We start from the raw sequence: 19,198 nt of genomic DNA on the forward strand, positions 1-19,198 counted from the left end.
TTTTTTTTTTTTTTTTTTTTTTTGGTTTTTACGAGACAGAGTTTCTCTGTATTGTTTCGGAGGCTATCGGTCCAGCCCGGCCTCGAACTCACAGAGATCCGCCTGCCTCTGCCTCCCGAGTGCTGGGATTAAAGGCGTGCGCCACCACCGCCCGGCTTACATCCCTACTCTTACAACATAATTCCTAACGGGGCAAACATTGGTTGGAAGAGCAGAAGAACTTTTAAATACTTCAAAACCAAACCAAACACCCTGAAACTCAGGATTTCACTATGTAACCACTAGAACTCTCTATTTAGACCTGGCTAATTGTGAACTCTGAGATCCAGCTGTCTTTGTCTTCTCACTGAACCTGAACGTTGATCTTGGTTGGTTAACTAGGGAGCTTGTGTCTCCGCCCCCAGTGCTAGGGGAGGGTCTACGTCAGCTTTTATATGGACCCTGCGGATTCAATTCAAGTCCTGTGCTTGCATGGCAAATACTTACTGAGCCGTCTTACCAGCCCAGAGTCTTTATTTTTTAACAAACTCTCCTATCACATCATGCAGAGTACAGCAGTTTCAAAGGTACTGCAAAAAGTGTAAGTGACTCGCTAGACGGTTTCCTTACGAGGAGACAGGCTAAACAATAGTGGAAAAGACGGATAATTATCAAGTGCTTAAATAGTGCTTCTGTTTGTACAGCCTATCAATTCTCACAAACACTTCCAAGGGAGGTTGAGGATAGGCTTAGATGCACTTGCTTGGGTTTCTTATCCTACATGCTGCTCAGTTTAAGCGTCTGAAAACGGTAACAAATGACATTTTTCTCATAGTTTTGTGGTAAGCATCAAGAAGTATGCTTTTCATTTTTTAGAACTCCTGCCGCGTTGGCACTGTCAAGCTGTCACCCTCCTAAGAACACCCTGTCAAAAAGGTGGAGAAAAGAGAATTTGAACCCAATCAGTGTAATTCCAGAAGGATTAAACTGGCTCAGTGATTCCCAAATTGTGATTCCTGCTGTCAATAGTATCACTAGAGAACTTGCTAAAAATGCAAATTATAAAACACTCCCCACCCTATCCCAGATCTACTGAGTCAGAAACTGGCGGTGGGAGCTCAGAGGTCTGTTTTTATAAGCTGTTCTAGGGATTCTAAGGCACACTAGAGTTTGGTAACAGTCTTCAGAGGTTTTGGCGGGGGTGGGGAGTGGGAGTGGGATAGGGGGTGGTGAGGAGAAGTGTTAAAAAAAGGAAGAAAGGAAGGAAAAAAGGAAGAGGGGAAGAAAAAGAAGGAAGAAAATAAAAAAGCTCTGGAAATGTAGAGAACAAGACTGGGTCCACTTCACCTGGAGGTGAAGAAAATGATACAGCAGGCTGGCGCGCAAGGCCTGCTGGGGCATGTAGTCCCGACTGCGCCTTAGGGGACGCGCCTGCGCACTGGATGCGAACTCGCTCTAGTCGCTGTAGTCGGGGCTCGGGACCGGCTGCCATCTTAGTGGAGGGACTGAGGAGTCGTCGCCGCCCCGAGTCCCGGTAAACACCCGCTGGGGGCTGGGAGCTGGGGGCAGTTCTGTAGTTAGGAGGGAGCTTGGCATGGGGAAAGGCATGGAGAGTGCGAGCGGTAGAGGAGCGCGGCGTGCGAGTCCGGACCCAGAGCCGAGGCTGCTCTTCCCGCAGCCGGTGTCCGTGGGGGGCGCCCGGAGCTCCGGCTGGTGGCCCAAGCCGGGCGGAGGGTGGGTCTGCGGGACGAGCCGAGCTGCTAGTGCCTGGCCTAGGCCCGAGCCGGTGGCCCCGCGAACCCCAAGTTGGAAGAGAGCCGAGCCGAGGCGGACGTGGGCAGGGTCCAGCGCCGAGCCCCGCTGTCGCGCCGGGGGGCTCCTCTCCCGCGGCCCGGCCTACGCGCGGGGCCCGGTGGCAGCGGCCCGCCCGAGCGACGTGGCCCTTCGAGGGGCGGCGGCCGGGCCCACCTGCCACCTGGCAAGCTCTCCCGAGACTTTTCCAAGCTCCCACTCGCGGAGGACCTTCTCCCGTGGCTGCCTCCCCTTCCAGTCTTTCACTCCCCTCCTCCTTCCATTGTCCCCACTTATGGTGGTCCCGGCCCAGGCCGGCGCCGCCGACTTTTGAGGACGTGGAGCTGTCACTGTCCTTCCTTTCGAGAGCGTACTTTTCTTTAGCAAAGAAAAAAGTAGAGGTGAGCGCATGTGAGGGGTCGAAGCCTGATGAAGACATGACTTTAAAGTAGAAGACTCGAGTTTTGAGACGTGGTTTCGGGCTGCAACTTCAAAAGAGAAAATATGTAAGGGTCAGTGCACCCGAGGTAGGCGTTGGGCCTAAAGTTAGATATGTGACCAGGTGAACTTTCGGAGTACCCGAAACCGACGGTTCCCTAGTCACTTGTTTTCTTGGTTGTGTTAGTAAAATCCTAATCTTGTTGAATTTTCTGCTTCACTCTAACAGTTGTAGTGAACTTGTCTGAAGGGAGAAGTGGGGAGGAAAGAGTGAGAGTTTTGGATTTTTTTCCTTCAAAGTTACAGAACACAACCTAGCCACCCATCATTGTGCTCCTAAGTGCGGTGTTTCTCCTGGACCCGAGAGATCTTATGAAAATAGATAAAGGCCGTGTATGTCCACTCTCAGGGTTGGCAGCCGGCTTGGTTCTCGTCTGAAATAAAGTTTGTTTTTTTTTTTGGGGGGGCAAATTTGATGAGATTCAGCCTTGTGTATCACAGGTTTATTTAAGGCTTAATTTTTCCAGTTTTTTAAAAAATTTTCAGGTTTTAGAAAAGAGGAAATTCTCCTTTGAACACTGAGTGTACTTTGTGTGTGTGAGCTCATGAATTCAGACTTTAGAATAGATGTCAACAAGGATATAATGAAACCAAAAGCAACTATTGTAGAGTGAATAAATTCTACATTCTTTTAAAAATAGCTTTACATTCATTAAGAGGAAGACTGACCCATGGTCCCAAAGTTTCTTCATTGGCATAACTATAAGACCTTCTAATCTTTTTGTTTTTCTTTTGTTTTGAGACGTGATCTTGCTATATAGCTCTGGAATACCCTGTGTAAACTTAGACTGGCATCACACTTAATTGTGTCTTCCTGTCTCTGCCTCCAAGTGCTGGAGTTGTAGGTACACTATGGGTACAGAAGGAATTTTTAGATTTGTTGGTGTGTGTGTGTGTGTGTGTGTGTGTGTGTGTGTGTGTGTGTGTATGCCAGGACTTGAGTAGGAGGTCAGAAGATAGCCCTTAAGAGTGTTTCCTCCTTCTACTCTGTGGGTTCCAGGGATCAAACTTGGGTCATCAGGCTTTCATAGCAAATGTCTTTACTTAATGAGCTATTCTGCTGAACCAGAACTTTTTTGGGGGAGGGGGTTGCAGGGTTTCTCTGTGTAGCCCTGGCTGTTCTGGAACTCACTCCGTAGTGAGGCTGACCTTGAACTCTCATCAATCTGCCTGTCTCTGCCTCCTGAGTGCTGGGATTAAAGGGGTGAACCACCAGTGCACAGCTCAGGAGAGATTTTAAAAGTAGAGGATGCTGCTCAGTTGGTAGAGCACTTGTTTACCACACACAAAACCCAGAGTTTACACCTCAGTAGCACTGGGAGGTGAGTCCCTTTTGGAAAAACAGAGATGTTCTCAGGTTTCATTTTTGAGATTGAATTGTAGGTCAGGATTGGCTTCTACCAGTTTATTTGAAAATACATCTCAAGTAATTGGGTGGTCTTGGGAGCTACTGAGGCAAACAGTAGTGTGGCTATACCAAGGACAGCTCAAAAAGTTTTCAGCTAGGAAAGGAAGTAGAAGTGACTAGTGTGGGAATTATTGAAGGAAGTGGCAAGACTGGTCAGTGAGGACTAGGCTTGGTGGTGTACCAACTCAAGGTTAGCCCGGTCGACGTAGTGAGTTCCAGGCCCACCAGAGCTACATAGTAAGACCCAGTCTGGAAAAAAAAAAAGCCTAAACAGGCCGGGCGGTGGTGGCACATGCCTTTAATCCCAGCACTCGGGAGGCAGAGGCAGGCGGATCTCTGTGAATTTGAGGCCGGGCTAGACCGATAGCCTCCAAAACAATATAGAGAAACCCTGTCTCGTAAAAAAAAAAAAAAAAGCCTAAACAACCGAGTTCTGTGTAGGGCATTGGCTTTCAACCCCTTTGACAAACCTCTGTCTCCAGAAATATTTACATTATGGTTCATAACAGTAGCAAAATTATAGTTAGGAAGTAGCAAAGACAGTTTTATGGTTGGTGTAGGGGGGTCACCATGACATGAGGAACTGTGTTAAAGGGTTGAAGCATTAGGAAGGTTGAGAACCACTGCTCTAAAGGATAAGTAGGAATGTGACAGAGGCGAGGAAAGGGAAGGCAGTGCAGAAAGGAAATACCTTAATGTCTCAAGGCTGTGTCAATCAGGCAGACTGGGAGAAAAAGAGTTCAGCAGGAAGCACAGTGGAGAACAGCGTTGTGGGACTTAAGGCCAGAAAGGTAAAAGGAGCGATTCTAGAAAACTTCTCTGTACAAGGCTAGTAGTTTTTAGTTTTATGTTGTTTGAGATAAAGGCTTTTTGTTTTTTTTCTGAGACAGGGTTTCTCTGTATTGTTTTGTAGGCTGTCCTGGATCTCGCTCTGTAGATCAGGCTGGCCTCTCGAGCTCACAGAGATCTGCCTGCCTCTGCCTCCCAAGTGCTGGCATTAAAGGCGTGCACCACCAATGTCCACAGAGATAAAGGTTTTTGGGAAAGGAAGTGATGTAAGTTGGCGCTTGTTTTAAAAAGATGACTCTGGGATAAAAGCGAAAGGGTGAAAGTGACTTGCAGAAGTCTGCCTTGTAAGTGACCGAGGTTGGTCTTGGAGGAGGAACTGAATAAGGGGTTGCCATGTTTTTTGATAGGATTGTTTTAGGGCTGTCTGGCTAAAGGGTTCCCTTTCTCTTAGAATATAGTCATTAGCATCTTTGAGAAATTAGAGCTAGATCATATACAATCAGGAACTGAGCTTGAGTTTTGGACTATGTGACTGTCAGCACATCAATCCATATTGCTCAGTGTGTTTTCCTTCTAGTCATAGAAACTTGGTACTTGAGCTTTACAATTGGAAGAGATTGTCTATTTTATAGTGGCAAATATGTTTTAGGTTGCAGGCCAACTTTGGTTGGAAATAGCTTCTGGAAGTACTTACTGTTAGGGAGGATCCAGGCCAATCTATGCTTCAGTGTGAGGTCCTCACCTCCAACCCCCACCAAGAAAAGTGGATTCTGGTTGTATTAGTTCTCTGGGGAAGTATGTTATGATTGATGACTGATATCTCTAGTGAACAGTTATCTAGTAGGTAGTCTGTGTATGTGTGCATGCACACACATGCATATGCCACATATATACTATTACACTGGCCTAGTCTCTTAGCTTTCTGTTTTTGTTTTTGAAGACAAGCTGATCTTGAACTCACAGAGATCCATATGTCTGGCCTACATAGCTAGTTCCAGGTGAGCCAGATGTACATAGTGAGAGTTTGTCTCAGAAGAAGAAGGAGGAGAAGAAAAAAAAAAGATACTTTATCTAAAACTAGTTAGAGTTAGAGCTAGAACTAGAAGCAAATGCTATAACTCTCGTACTCTCCGGTTTACTGAAGTGAGTGTATGCTACTATACAAACTGTTGTCATATTAGAAAAAAAATACTTCTACCTATGCCTATTTATTGTATAGACAAGAGGGTAATGAATTTTAGCCTAGAAAGGAGTTTAGTGTACTCCTTTTGACTCAGGAAATTGAGTTAGTACTAACAGGAAACTGCCAGTCTCAAGGCTCCCTTTCCTTTCTTGGGCCTTACCTCTCTTAGTTTGGGGATTGGTTAATAGAACTAAGGTAAAATTTTGTTTTTTCTTACTGTATTTATGGTGCTTAGCAAATTATGGGTTCATAAAAAGCATTCAGTAAAGATATGCCAACTTTTGTGCTGTAAATGATACTGATTTTTAGTCAATATAGATCAGTAAGGGGCCTTCCCTGGTTGAGAGGTGTCCTCATCTGAAAATACTAAGTTGCAGCTTTTTTCTAATGAGTAGTAGTACTAATGAGAAGCTGTCCCTGACCTCGCCCTCCTCCAATCTACTAGTGACCTTTGTTGGAAAGCTGCTGCCAGCTTTAACTTTTGTTGCTTTTTTAACTCAGATACTCAGTGCTTCCCCCAGCCTGTGTTCCAGTCTCTAGGAGTATCTGACTTGTAGGAATATACTTTACAGTGACCCTTATGGAAAGAATATGTGTATATATGGTTATCCTTATTTTGCAAATGTCCATCATATCCAAGTGGATATTATCCCATACTGTGCAGGAGTCATTTCCCCAGAAGTTTTTTTTATCTTATCTGTTCTGTATAAAATGTCTTTCTTTCTTGTGGATTCTTTTTTTTTTTGGGGGGGGGAAGGCAAATAAAGACTTTTTTTGGGGGGGGGATTCCCAAGGTTATCACGGATCTGTTTAACCTGAGTATGGGCCCTTCTTCTCTTTCAGATAACATGCATTTCACAGTGGCCTTCTGGAAACATCGCCTTAACCCAAAGAAGTGACTCAACCAGTGAGAACTTCAGGTGTGGTGACAAACCTGTCAGAGACATTTGGGGGCAGTATGGAACAGAGGGCAAGTCCTGATCACAAAGCTGCTGTGGAGAGTTGTGTGGGAGAGGATGTTAGTTACTGGCTACATCAATTGGCTTTTTCATTTGTGCTGTGTTATAAGTATTTATCTCCTTAAACATGTCCAAACATATACATGTGATGGTTAAGAAGTAAAGAAATTGCTGGGTGGTGGTGGTGGCAGCAGCGCAGGCGGTGGCAGCAGTGCACACCTTTAATCCCAGTGCTCAGAAAGGCAGAGGCAGGTGGATCTCTGAGTTCAAGGTCAGCATGGTCTACAGAGTGAGTTTCATGACAGCCAGGGTTATACAGAGAAACTGTATATCCCTATCTCTAGGGAGGAAAAAAAAGTAGAATTCATAAGAATACAGCATAGTATAGTGTAGAAAATGAAAGAAAGATCTGGACTCTGATTTGATTTTGCACTGACAGTCTATGTTACCTGTTGGCCTCAGGTTATCTTTCTTCTATATAGATATATTAATTCTTTTCTACCTCCCTGGGGTTATTGTGAGAATCAAATAAAACAATACGTATTAAATCTTTAGAATTGAAAATAAGGGGTGGAAAATGTAGTTCACTTGCTTGCCTAACATACATGAAGCCCTAAATTCAATCCCTAGTGCTAAATTAATTGGGTGTAGTGGCACAAGCCTGTTATCTCAGGACCATCAGCAGTTCAAGGTTGTCCTTGACTACATAGTGAATTTGAGGCCATCCTGGGTTACATGTGAGACCTTGTCTGCATAAAAAGGAAAGAAAGAAAATGAATTCATAGTTTAAGACATCTAGATCTGTAAGGTAGGATAAATTGGTACTGTTATTATAAGGAAAACATTACAAGATGGGCTCAGTTTAAGAGTCCAAGAAAAGAACTGGAGAGATGGTTCAGAGGTTAAGAGCACTGGCTGTTCTTCCAGAAGTCTTGAGTTCAATTCCCAGCAACCACATGATGACTCACAACCATATATGATGAAATCTGGTGCCCTCATGGCATGCAGACATACGTGCAAGCAGAACACTAAATACATTATAAAGAAATAAATCTTAAAAAAAAAAAGAGAGGCCAAGAAAGAGTAGAGCTGTGTGGATAGTGGCACAAGCCTTTAATTCCAGAGGTAAAGGCAGGTAGATCTCTGTGAATTTGAAGCTGCCTAGTTACATAACAAGCTCCAGGTCAACCAGTGTGGCATAGTTAGACCCTATCTCTTTAAAAACAACAAAACAGCAGAGAAAGATTAGTGGGCCAGTCATACACACACACACACACACACACACACACACACACACACACACACACACACACACTCTGAAGTAGTGCATGTGAAACTGAACTATTAGGTAAGGAAACTGAAAGGAATTATAGTCACTACCTCTGAGAAATAAACTGCATTGCTATAGCTTTGTTACAGTATTATTTACAATAGCCAAGATAATAGAAACAGACATGTTTGTTGATAAGTAAATGGATAAATGTGAACTGTATTTATATTTTGTACACACACACACACACACACACACACACACACAATGTGATGTATCTGTGTAATAGGAAGTACTACTTGGCCTTAAAATAGAAGGAAATCTGCCCATTTGGGATAGCATAGATGAACCTGAAAGACATTATGTCATGTAAATTAGTGCACAGACAAATGCACGTTCTCATATATAAAATAGATTCACTCTTAGAAATGGAGAGAAGGGTGCTCCCAAGAATTAGGTACAGAAAATGGGGAGATGTTGGTCAAAGGATACAAACTTAGAATTAGAAAATGAATAAGATTTAGAAACCTGTTGGGCATAGTGGCTAATAACTGTAATCCCAGCTCTTGTAAGACTAAAGTAGGAAGCTTGTGAGTTGGAGGTTAGCCTGGGCTACTTGGCAAGGCTTTCTATCCCCTTATCCCCTTCAAAACCCAGTAACAATAAGGGACTTGAAATTCACTAAAATAGTAAAATTTGAGCTATGGAAGTGGCTTGTTTGGTATAGTATCTGCCTTACAAGCATGAGGACCTGAGTTTGGGTCACCAGAACCCACCTAAGAAGCCAGGCACAGTGGCATGTGCCTATAACCCCCCAGTGGGGCGTGCGGAGCAGAGAGACAAATTTCTAAACTCATTCACTAGTCTGCCTAGAAATCAATGAGAGGCCGGGCGTTGGTGGCACACACCTTTAATCCCAGCACTTGGGAGGCAGAGGCAGGTGGATCTCTGTGAGTTCGAGGCCAGCCTGGTCTACAAAGTGAGTTCCAGGACAGCCTCCAAAATAATACAGAGAAACCCTGTCTCGAAAAACCAAAAAAAAAAAAAAAAAAAAAAAAAAAAGAAAATCAATGAGAGACAGACCCTGTCTCAAACCTAAAGGTGTAAAACTGAGGAGCGAGCTGGGCAGTTGCTTATGGAGCTAAAGCCATGTAGCTGTGTTAAATGTGCCCTCCTCTCTGAGTCCTTCCTTTTCGTCTGTCTCCTTCTAAAGCATACTTTTCCTGATACTCTGGACTTTCTCACTCTTTTTCTTCCTTCCTTCTTCCCTCCCTCCCTCCCTCCCTCCCTCTCTCCTTCCCTCCCTTCTTTTTTTAAAAGTTACAACTCCTTCCCTGATTTTATCCATGCTGTTGATTGTCCACGACATGGCTAATCTCCATTGCTGAACATGTTGGTTTAAATGGCATGGCTTTTCTCTTCTGCTTTGTCATTTCCCTTTTGACAGATGCTGAAATTTGCAGCTTGTTCAGGAATTTTTCTTTTTAAATTCTAATAAAATTGCCCTCAGTTTTAAAGATAGAAAGCAAGCAAGCAAGCTGACATCTGTCTACCTTCTAGCCTTTATACACATGTACACAAAGTACATATATCATACACCACATTCATGCACAAGTGATCACACACACACACACACACGCACGCACACACACACACACACACACACACACACACGAAGAGAGAGTGTGCTACCAGTGAGATGGGGCAGCAAATAATAAGCCCTTGTTGAACAACCAGATGACCTGAGTTAGATTCCTAGAACCCAGGGTGGAAGGAGAGAACTGACTCTGAGAAGTTGTCCTCTGACCACTATATGCACAATAATACTTTTTTTTTCCAGTAGAAAAGCTGGGTGTTGTAACATACTCCTTCCTTTAATCCCAGCACATGGGAGGCAGACGCTGGCAGAGTTTTGTGAGTTCAAGGTCTACCTAGTGAGTTGTAGGACAACCAAAGTAGGAGGATACAGAGTATAAGGTTATACTTGTGTATATAGCAAATTTGAGGTAGTCTGGGCTACCCGAGACCTTGTCTCAAAAAGACACACATGTACACACACACACAAAAGAAAGAGAGAGAGAGAAAGAAAGGAAGAAGGAAAGAAAGAGAGAAAGAATGGAAAAGAAAATCTGTTCTGAGGATCAGTGCCTAACCATAAACTTGAGACTATTAGTTGCCAGTCACCATCATCACTATGTCTTTTGGCAAACTTAGTCATACTTAGTCTCCACTGTGAGCATTAATGTTTATTATTCTCTCAACTGTGTGACCTTTTATTTGTTTTTTTGTTTTTTTGGTTTTTCAAGACAGGGTTTCTCTGTCGCTTTGGAGGCTGTCCTGGAACTAGCTCTTGTAGACCAGGCTGGCCTCGAACTCACAGAGATCCGCCTGCCTCTGCCTCCCAAGTGCTGGGATTAAAGGCGTGCGCCACCAACGCCCGGCCTGTGTGACCTTTTGATTTAGTTTGTGTTTGCGTTAGCTAGTTGCCCTATAAATGCTTAAGACAGAACAAGGCCTTGGAGTCTCATTTGCTTTAATCAGATGCTTACTTAACTGTGCTCTTTTTGATAGTTATGGAGAGAAAGGAAGGAGATGGTGATGTGATTTGTGAAAGATAATAGAAGGGAAATGAGTACAGGGGAGAGTAGTTAAATGAGATTGCAAAGTTGTTTCAGATTGTTAGAAGGTACGAAAATGAAATATGTAGACTTTAAAAGGGGGGAAAAGAAGCTGTTATCTGCAATAAAGAAGCAAATCAGCCTCCATTCCTTCAATGATGGCCTATCTTACCAGAAATAAAGATATTTCCTCAAAAAGAAATGTACTGGGAAAGATTGTTTCTGTTTCCAAGTATCTTCAAAATGTTCCTCAGAGTGGCCATTTTACCCCAGTTCCCAAAGTAATTCTTTTGGAAAGATATCTGGGAGACTTGTGTTGTAGTTTTTGTATTCTTAATCTTGGGAAGTTGATTTTAATCTCTCAGAGTCTTATATTCCCCCTCATATCCCCCCCCAAAAAAAAGAAAAGAAAAGATGGGGTAGCTGAAGCTGGCCTTAAGCTCACTGTAGCTAAGGAATACCTTGAAGTTTGATCCTCCCAAGTGCTGGGATTCCAAAGGTGCCCCACTCTACTCCTGTCTACAGCATGTTTGCGTGAGACCTCTCAGATGCCTTCTTGTCCACTCTTTGATTATACTTTGTGTTTTATGTGCTGATTCATTACTTTTGTTTTTTGTTTTTTTTTTCCTGAGACAGGGTTTCTCTATGTAGCTTTGTAGACTAGCCTGGCCTTGAACTCACACAGATTTGCTTGCCTCTGCCTCCTGAATGCTGGGATTAAAGGCATGTGCCACCACCGCCTGACTGAGTTACTACCTTTTTAATGCTTTGTTGACCTCGTGGTATACTACTAGTAACAGTCACATAAGATTTTTCTAGTATTTACTGTTTTACAAATGAGGAGCCAGAGCCAGCTGTAATTCTAGCACTTGGAGGCAGAGGCAGGTAGATAGCTTTGAGTTTGAGGCTAACCTGGTCTCCGTGGTCTACATAGAGAAACCCTGTTGTAGCACAAAAAGTAAAAGACAAATATTGGGGTTCAAGCTTCAAGCTGAAGATCGGAGAAGCAAAGCAGCCAAACCAGGAGATCTTGCCTCTACCTAGCTGAAATGGCAGTCCTGTCTCCACAAATCCTTAGCCGCAAAAGGTTCTTTTTTTTTTTTTTTTTTTTTTTTTTGGTTTTTCGAGACAGGGTTTCTCTGTGGCTTTGGAGGCTGTCCTGGAACTAACTCTTGTAGACCAGGCTGGCCTCGAACTCACAGAGACACAGAGATCCACCTGCCTCTGCCTCCCGCGGCAAAAGGTTCTTAGATCCTGTCTCTCACTGCCTTTTATTTCTTTCTCCCCCAGCCACATTACTCCTTACTCTACCTCCCTAGTGCTGGGATTAAAGGCATGTGATCCCAGGTGTTGAGATCACCTTTGTGTGAGCTGTTTCTTTTAGGACTGAATCAATTTTATGTAGTCATTGTGGCCTTAAACTAACAGAGATCAGTCTACCTCTTAATCCTGAGTCCTGGGATTAAAGGTGTGTACCACCACCTCCTAGCTCTATGGCTGCTGGGCTTAAAGGTGTACATCACCACTGTCTGACCTCTATAGCTTGTGGCTGACTTTGCTTTCTGAATCCTCAGGCAAGCTTTAATAAATCATAAATAGTATATCACCAACCCTGCCTTAAAAAAAAAAAGAGAGGTCACGCTGTCTTCTGCTTTGGCACAAAGACTAGAAGGAAATAAAACATAACAATGTTAGTGGGTTTTGTTATTTTTTTGAAAGAGGGTTTCATGTAACCCAGGCTGGCCTCTAAGTTGCTATGTAGTTGATGTGTTCCTGTTCTCATGAGCCTCCCGGTGCTGGAATTATAGACATGGACCACAACACTGGTTTAAATTGATAATACTTAGCAAGTGTTTGTTGAACTGCTTCTGTATTAGGTCCCAAGGGTCCTCCTGCTTTAAGAACTTTGTCAGTTTTTGTGTTTTTTTTTTTCTTGTTGTTGTTCAGGATAACAAAGCTACTTGCCAGCAGTCACACTTCAATATAGTAAATATTATTAAAATTTTGCCTGATATTGAAATTTAAGATGTTTATCTCATTTTCCTGGTTTCTTTAAAATAACTGAATATATTTTAAGTGCCATTCTGTAAGTACCATACTGGGCTATATTTAAAAAAAAAAGTGAGGTGTAGGTCTGGGGGTGTAGGTGGAGGACCACCGAGCATTGTGAGGTGTGGGTGAGGGGTGGAGGTGGAGGACCACTGAGCATTCACAAAGCCTTTGGTTCTGCCTGCAAGATGGCAGTTGATCCTAGCCCTCAGGAGGTCAGAAATTCATGGTCATTTTCAGTTAAGTTTGAGCCTCCTGGGTCTCCATGAGGCCCTTCTCAAGAGAGGAAAGGAAGAGAGATAAGCAAGAGGAAAAAGCAGTGTTTGCTAGGAAGAAACTTGCAATTCCCACATCTAGAAATGTTCCTCCAATATTTAGATATTTTTCTATTCCAGAAAAGAGCAGCATTTCATACCCTACCACTTATTGAGCAATATTGAGCTTAGCCACAGAAAGACTAACAGCGGCTCGCTCTCTTTCTGTTTTTTGTTGTTGTTTTTGTGTGTGTTTGTGTATGGTGAATGTGCACATGTGTGTGCCTATACTCAAAGGACATCTGGTGTTGTATCACTCTGCACCTTATGCCCCTGACATAGATCTCTCACAAAACTTAGAGCTAGGCTGGCTACTGGAAAGTCCCAGCTGTCCTCTTGCTTGTGCTCCTCATGACACTGGTATTTGAGGCATGGTCATGCCTGGCTCTTTATGTGGGTGCTTGGGTTTGAACTCAGTTTCTCATTCATGCTTCTGCACAGCAAGTGTTTTATCCACTAAACCATTCTTCAGCCCCACAATAAAGTTGTTTTCTGAGGAAATAGATAATATTTTATTGGGTTTCACATTTTATGAAAGAAAACTCTTTTTATCCTGAGACAGGGTTTCTCTGTGAAACAATCCTAGCCATCCTGGAACTCACCCTGTAGACTAGGCTGACCTCGAATTCAGAGATCCTCTTGTGTCTGCTGGGATTAAAGGTGTACACCACCATTGCCTGGCAAAACTTTTTTTATTACATGAATTTATTTGTGTGCATGAGTGTGTGCATGCGTTACAGTGAGTGTGTAGAGGTCATAGTGTAATTTGCAGGAGTCACTTTTCTCTTCCACCATGTAAGTTTTGGGGATCAAACTTGAATTGTCGGGTTTGGCAGCAAGCATCTTTATCTGTTGTCTACATTTAGGCAAACTACTTTGCTTGGCCATAAGGTATACATGAAGTGTATACATACATGCAGGTAAAATGCCCATAAATAAAAATAGAAATAATACTTTATTAAAAAAATCAGTCAGGAATGCTTCCGCTAGCCAGGCAGTGGTGGTGCATACTGTTAATCCCAGCACTTGGGCAGCAGAGGTAGGTGGATCTCTGTGAGTTCAAGCCCAGCCTGGCTATAGCGTGAGTTCTAGAATAGCCAGGGCTACACAGAGAAACCCTGCCTTAAAAATAAACAAATAAAATGAAAATAAATACGTAAATAAATAAATAGAATGAAAAGAATTTTGGAAAGTATAAATTAATTTAGCAGTCAGGCATGTCCTCTTAGTAGTGGTATATACTCTCAACTGCTGAGCAGCCTGAGATTTGGCTTCTTAAATAAAGCGTTGTTTGTTTTAATTTTCACTTACAAGATTTCCTACTTTTCATTTTGTCAATGATACTGGTCAGTTTTCTAGTTTTTTTTAAATTTTTATATATTTTTTTATATTTTATTTATTTATTGTGTATACAGCTTTCTGCCTGCAGGCCAGCAGAGGACACCAGATCTCATTCAAAGTGGTTGTGAGCCACCATGTGGTTGCTGGGAATTGAACTCAGGACCTCTGGAAGAACAGTCAGTGCTCTTAACCACTGAGCCATCTCTCCAGCTCTTTCTAGGTTGTTTTTAGCTTTATAGAATTTCTTAGTTTTTAGGAAGATACTGATATTGTTTGTTTCATACTTTATTTTTTAACTTTATTTTTTACTGTTTTGAGACAGTCCTAGCTGTCTGGAACTCACTTTGTAGCCTCAACTCACAAAGCTCCATCTGCCTCCCAAGTGCTGGGATTCAAGGTGTGCACTACCACTGCCCAGCTCATAGTTTGTTTCTATTATGTATTACTAGTGATAGAACAAGAGCTCATTCATTCCATTCACTCTTATTTTATTTACGTGCCTGCCTGCCTGCCTGCCTGCCTGCCTACCTACCTACTTACCTACCTACCGTGTTATGGGCACCCATGTTCTACTCTGCATATGAAGAAAACAGAAGACAACATGTGAGAGTGTGTGTTCTCTCCTTTCACCATGTGGGCTTCAGGATCAAATTCAAGTTGTAAGGCTGGGCAGCAAGTATCTTAACCTGCTGAGCCATCTCACCTGCCCTTCATTGATTTATTTATTTGTGTGTTTTATTTTTTTCAAGACACAGTTTCTCTGTAGCTTTGGAGCCTGTCCGGGAATTTGCTCTGTAAACCAGGCTGGGCTGGAACTTGAAGAAATCCGCCTGCCTTTGCCTCCCGAGTTCTGGAATTAAAGGTGTGCACCACCACCACCTGGCTGATTTTTATTTACTTATTTTTTTAAAGGATTTAGTTTGTCTGTGTGTATTTGTGGCATGTATATGCATTTGGGTGCCCTCAGAGGCCAGAAGAAGATGTCCATTATAGGTAGTTGTGAGCTACCTATCTGAAAAAGATGCTAGCAACTGAACTCTAATGTCTGTCAAAGCAACAGAATCTCAACTACTGAGCCATCTCTTCCTCCTCCATTGATTTTTTTTTTTTGTTTTTGTTTTTGTTTTTTTTTTGTTTTTTGAGACAGGGTTTTTCTTTATAGCTCTGGCTATAGTTTATAGTTGACTTTTATTTTTATTAATTTTTTTCTTTTTGAGACTAGAGTTTCATGTAGCTCTAGCTCAGGCTAGCTTCTAACTGGTTACATAGCTAAGGATAACCTTGAACTTTTGATTCTTCTGCTTTCACTTTTGGGGTCTTGGGATTACAGTCATGAATCACCATGCCCAAGTTTTATGCAGTGCTGGGCCTGAATCCAGGGCTTTATATATGCTATCCATGTACTCTGCTATACCTGAGCTACACTCTTGACCTCAGTTCTTTTTTTTTTTCTGTTCCATTGCCTTGTTTTTTTTTTTTTCATGAGGAATGTTGAACTATAATAGTAGCTTAAGAAGAGTCATATAAAATAAGGCATCATATGAAGGGAATAGTAATGAATAAAATGAAGAAATAAAATTTAAATTACAGGATTTTCTACCTATTCCCACCTGTCTTAATTTTTAAGATCTCAAGGACCTTTGTTTCTTGAGTGCTTCTGTATTTCCTGATTTTTTTTGGGGGGGTGTCATAGATCTGTGTAAAATATGCCTTTGGATATTGAGGACTAGGTAACAAACTGCAGAATGATGGTATGTTTCTGAGGTTCCTTTGGGAATCAGATAATAGCATCATACAATGCAGAGTTGAAACTCTTACATTATCTCATTTCTCTTTAACTTAGGTGACTACTAATGATTTTATGAGATATATTCAGAATGAAAGGGCTGTATCAGTAGAGATACTTAATTTGTAGGTAGGTGGAAGCAAATATAAGGAAAGTTGTCAAGAATGACTACAAAGTTTTTAATTCGAACATCTAGAAGTTAGAATCGAGACCACTGGTGAATGTATTCAGAGAGTAGAGGTCTATAGAAAAGATCAGGAGTTGAGTTGGGATATCTTCACTATGGGGTGTCTTAGATAACCAAGTGAAGTTTTTTAGGCTTTAGGAGTAAGATCTGGGCCAGAGATTTAGTTGGTTGGGTCATGTTTTTATATAGATGCAGTTTAAAGCCTTAAGACCTGATAGTGTCCTCAAGGGAATGAATCTAGAGAAAACCAGTAATTGAGCCTGTATAAGCCAGCATTAGGAGCATTAGGAGCAGAGAGAAGAAAAAGACATCTAGAAAAATTATTTTCTTTTATGTGTATGAGTTGAGTGTTTTGCCTGCTTGTACTTGTATGTTCTTGTGTACCTGGTGTCCAAGGAGGAAAAAGGGCATTAGGTCACCTGGAACTGGAAGTGCAGATGGTTCTGAGCCTCCATATGGGTGCTGAGACCTGAACTGGGGTCCTCAGTAAAAGCAGAAAGTGTTCTTAAGCACAGAACAATCTCTTTAACCCCAAGAAAAGGAATCTTTAAAGAGACCGAAAAGAAATTAACCAAAAGACCATAGACCTAGAAAATGTGTCTTGGGAACTTAAGGGAAGATTGTTGTTTGTACTAGAGGAAGAAATTTAAATTTTACTGATAGTAGAATGAATACTAGAATTGAAAATTGTGTTTAGCAATGTGAATACCATTGATTATTATGAAGCCTTTAGTATGAAAGGCCAGACTATAGCTATTTACATATTTTTAAATGGAAAATTTTGATGTTAATAGCATCTCATTTGTCTTGTTTTCAGGTTTGCTGTCTTATTGATGGTATGTCTGACAGTGGATCACAGCTTCATTCAGTGGGTAGCTTGACCATGAAATCACAACTTCAGATCACTGGTAAGGTTTTTTTTTTTATTTTAAAAATTTAAAATTTCCTTTTTTAAAATATGAGAACAAAATCTTTAGTGGACTGTTACATTATAGGCATCAAATCAGTATTTGATGAATGAATATATGAGCAGAATGTTGAGATACATAAAAATCATTTTTATAGATTTATTCTCCTTCATTAAACTGGTATCTAGGTAATTACTGTTGGTTATTAATAATTTTATTGAGTTATAAACAGAATTGAGCCATTATCACCACAACCAATTTTATTTACCCTTTTAAATTTTTAATTTTGAGAATTTCATACATAAGTACTGCATTTCTATCATTTCCATCCCTCCCCCCTCTAACTCCTGTGTTTTTCCTTACTCAAATGTCTGACCTCTTCTTTAGTTATGTTGTTTTACACACACACACACACACACACACACACACACACACACACACACACACACACACACACCCCACACTCTACTGAGTCCACTTAGTGTTTTGTTGTTGGTGGTGTGTGTGTTTAGGGCTGACTACTTGGAGTTGGAAATTTAACAGGGTGCTCATTTCTAGAGAAGACTGATTCTCCCTCTCTTAGGTCATTAATTGTCTATGGCTCTTCATCTAGGGGTGGGTCTTAGAAGATTTTCTCCAAACCACGTTGGTGTTGGCTGATACTGTCATTGTGCAGGTCTTATTTAGGGGACAATATTATTGAGATTTCATGGGTACAATTTCCATGTCATATATAGAAGACACTGTCTTGCAGCTGATGTTCACTCTTCTGGCTTTTCAAAATTTTCTGCTCCCTTTTCTGCGTTGTTCCTTGAGTCTTAGGTATAAGGTTGAGTTGTAGATGTAGCAATTGGAGTTGGGCACCCTGTGATTAATTATTCTCTGAATTTTGACCAGTTGTGGATTTCTGTGATGGTCCCTATGTGCTACAAAAGGAAGCTACTTTTTTTGGTTTGTTTGTTTTTTTGTTTGTTTTGTTTTTTGAAACAGGGTTTCTCTTTGTAGCTTTGTAAACCAGACGGGCCTCGAACTCAGAGAGATTCTGCCTGCCTCTGCCTCCCAAGTGCTGGAATTAAAGTCATGCCCCACCACTACCCACCTGAAGCTACTTTGTTGAAGGGTGAAAAATACATTTATCTGGATATAAGGATAAATAAGTACCTAGAACACAATATGGAATAACACTGCTTTAGGAAAGTTACACTAGTAGGTTTCCTCTAGGGTCTATGACCTCACTAACCACAGGTAGTTGGCTAGGTTTGTGGTAGCAGCTATGAATTCTCTTCAATTGTGTGGGTCTTAAATTAAACGGCTGTTAGTTACCCCTAAGATGTAAGTGTCACTATTGTAGCCTTGTGTGTATCTGGCTGTGCTGGTCATTGTTATGGTTCATAGGCTTTACATCAGGGTAGGGCTATTGATTGCTTTTCTCTCCTAGCAGTTGGCATAGCACCTTTTGATACTGTAAGAGGTAGTCCACAGGGAAGAGACTTCTAGGTCAGTTCCAGCTTGATTCTTCCAAGTTCTGTGTCCAAAGTGAGTGGGAGTGGTATCTTTAGCAATAGGGTCTTGTCTTCAAGTTCTAAGAGGCCAGTTAGATCAATGGCAACAGCCTGCACTGTTTGGGAGTCCCTTGGACTTTCCTGACCAACAGCTGAAAAGGAGGTTTTCTATGTCTGGTCTGAGGCTTTTGTTAGATGTCTGTTGCTCTTAGGGGGAGCATTATCACCCTAAATGGCATAATTGCATTTAAAAATATGTATATGTGTGTACATACACTTATATATAATGTACATATGAGCTGTATGTAAGTGCTTAGTTATATATGGTATATATATTAAGTCAGCATAAAATGTTCCCTTACAAATCTCCTTGGTGTTATTCATCCCTCCTCTCCCTCCCTCTTTCTCTGTATTACCTTCCCCTTCCCTAGTTAAAGTGCTTTGCCCATCTTTTTTCTCTCATTTCCCGCTTCATAGAACCCATGTCCTACTCTTCTCCTCTTTAGAGCTCTTCCTTCCATTCCACCCCATGATCCCTTTTACTTTCTTTGTTTCTGCAGCTACACCAAAAATTATATACTCTTATATCTAAAGATTCAGAGATGGGATCCACAAG

At 41.8% G+C, this 19,198-nt stretch overlaps 1 protein-coding gene across 2 annotated transcripts in view; it reads left to right on the forward strand.

The window, feature by feature from the left end:
* The first annotated feature begins 1,390 nt into the window (after positions 1–1,390).
* Itch (itchy E3 ubiquitin protein ligase) overlaps positions 1,391–19,198 on the forward strand; it is an 89,174-nt gene continuing 71,366 nt past the window's right edge. The window contains exons 1-3 of one of the 2 annotated variants that reach the window (XM_040732621.1): positions 1,391–1,513; positions 6,492–6,568; positions 16,990–17,080. In XM_040732621.1, the coding sequence (XP_040588555.1) occupies positions 17,011–17,080 (70 nt within the window). In that variant the 5' untranslated portion in view covers positions 1,391–1,513; positions 6,492–6,568; positions 16,990–17,010. Of the gene's footprint in view, positions 1,514–6,491; positions 6,569–15,037; positions 15,062–16,989; positions 17,081–19,198 lie in introns of those variants that run through there. The other variant, XM_040732622.1, reaches the window with a different exon arrangement.

This window comes from Mesocricetus auratus, unplaced genomic scaffold, assembly GCF_017639785.1.
Source record: "Mesocricetus auratus isolate SY011 unplaced genomic scaffold, BCM_Maur_2.0 Super-Scaffold_100028, whole genome shotgun sequence".
NCBI classification, from domain to species: Eukaryota; Metazoa; Chordata; class Mammalia; order Rodentia; family Cricetidae; genus Mesocricetus; species Mesocricetus auratus.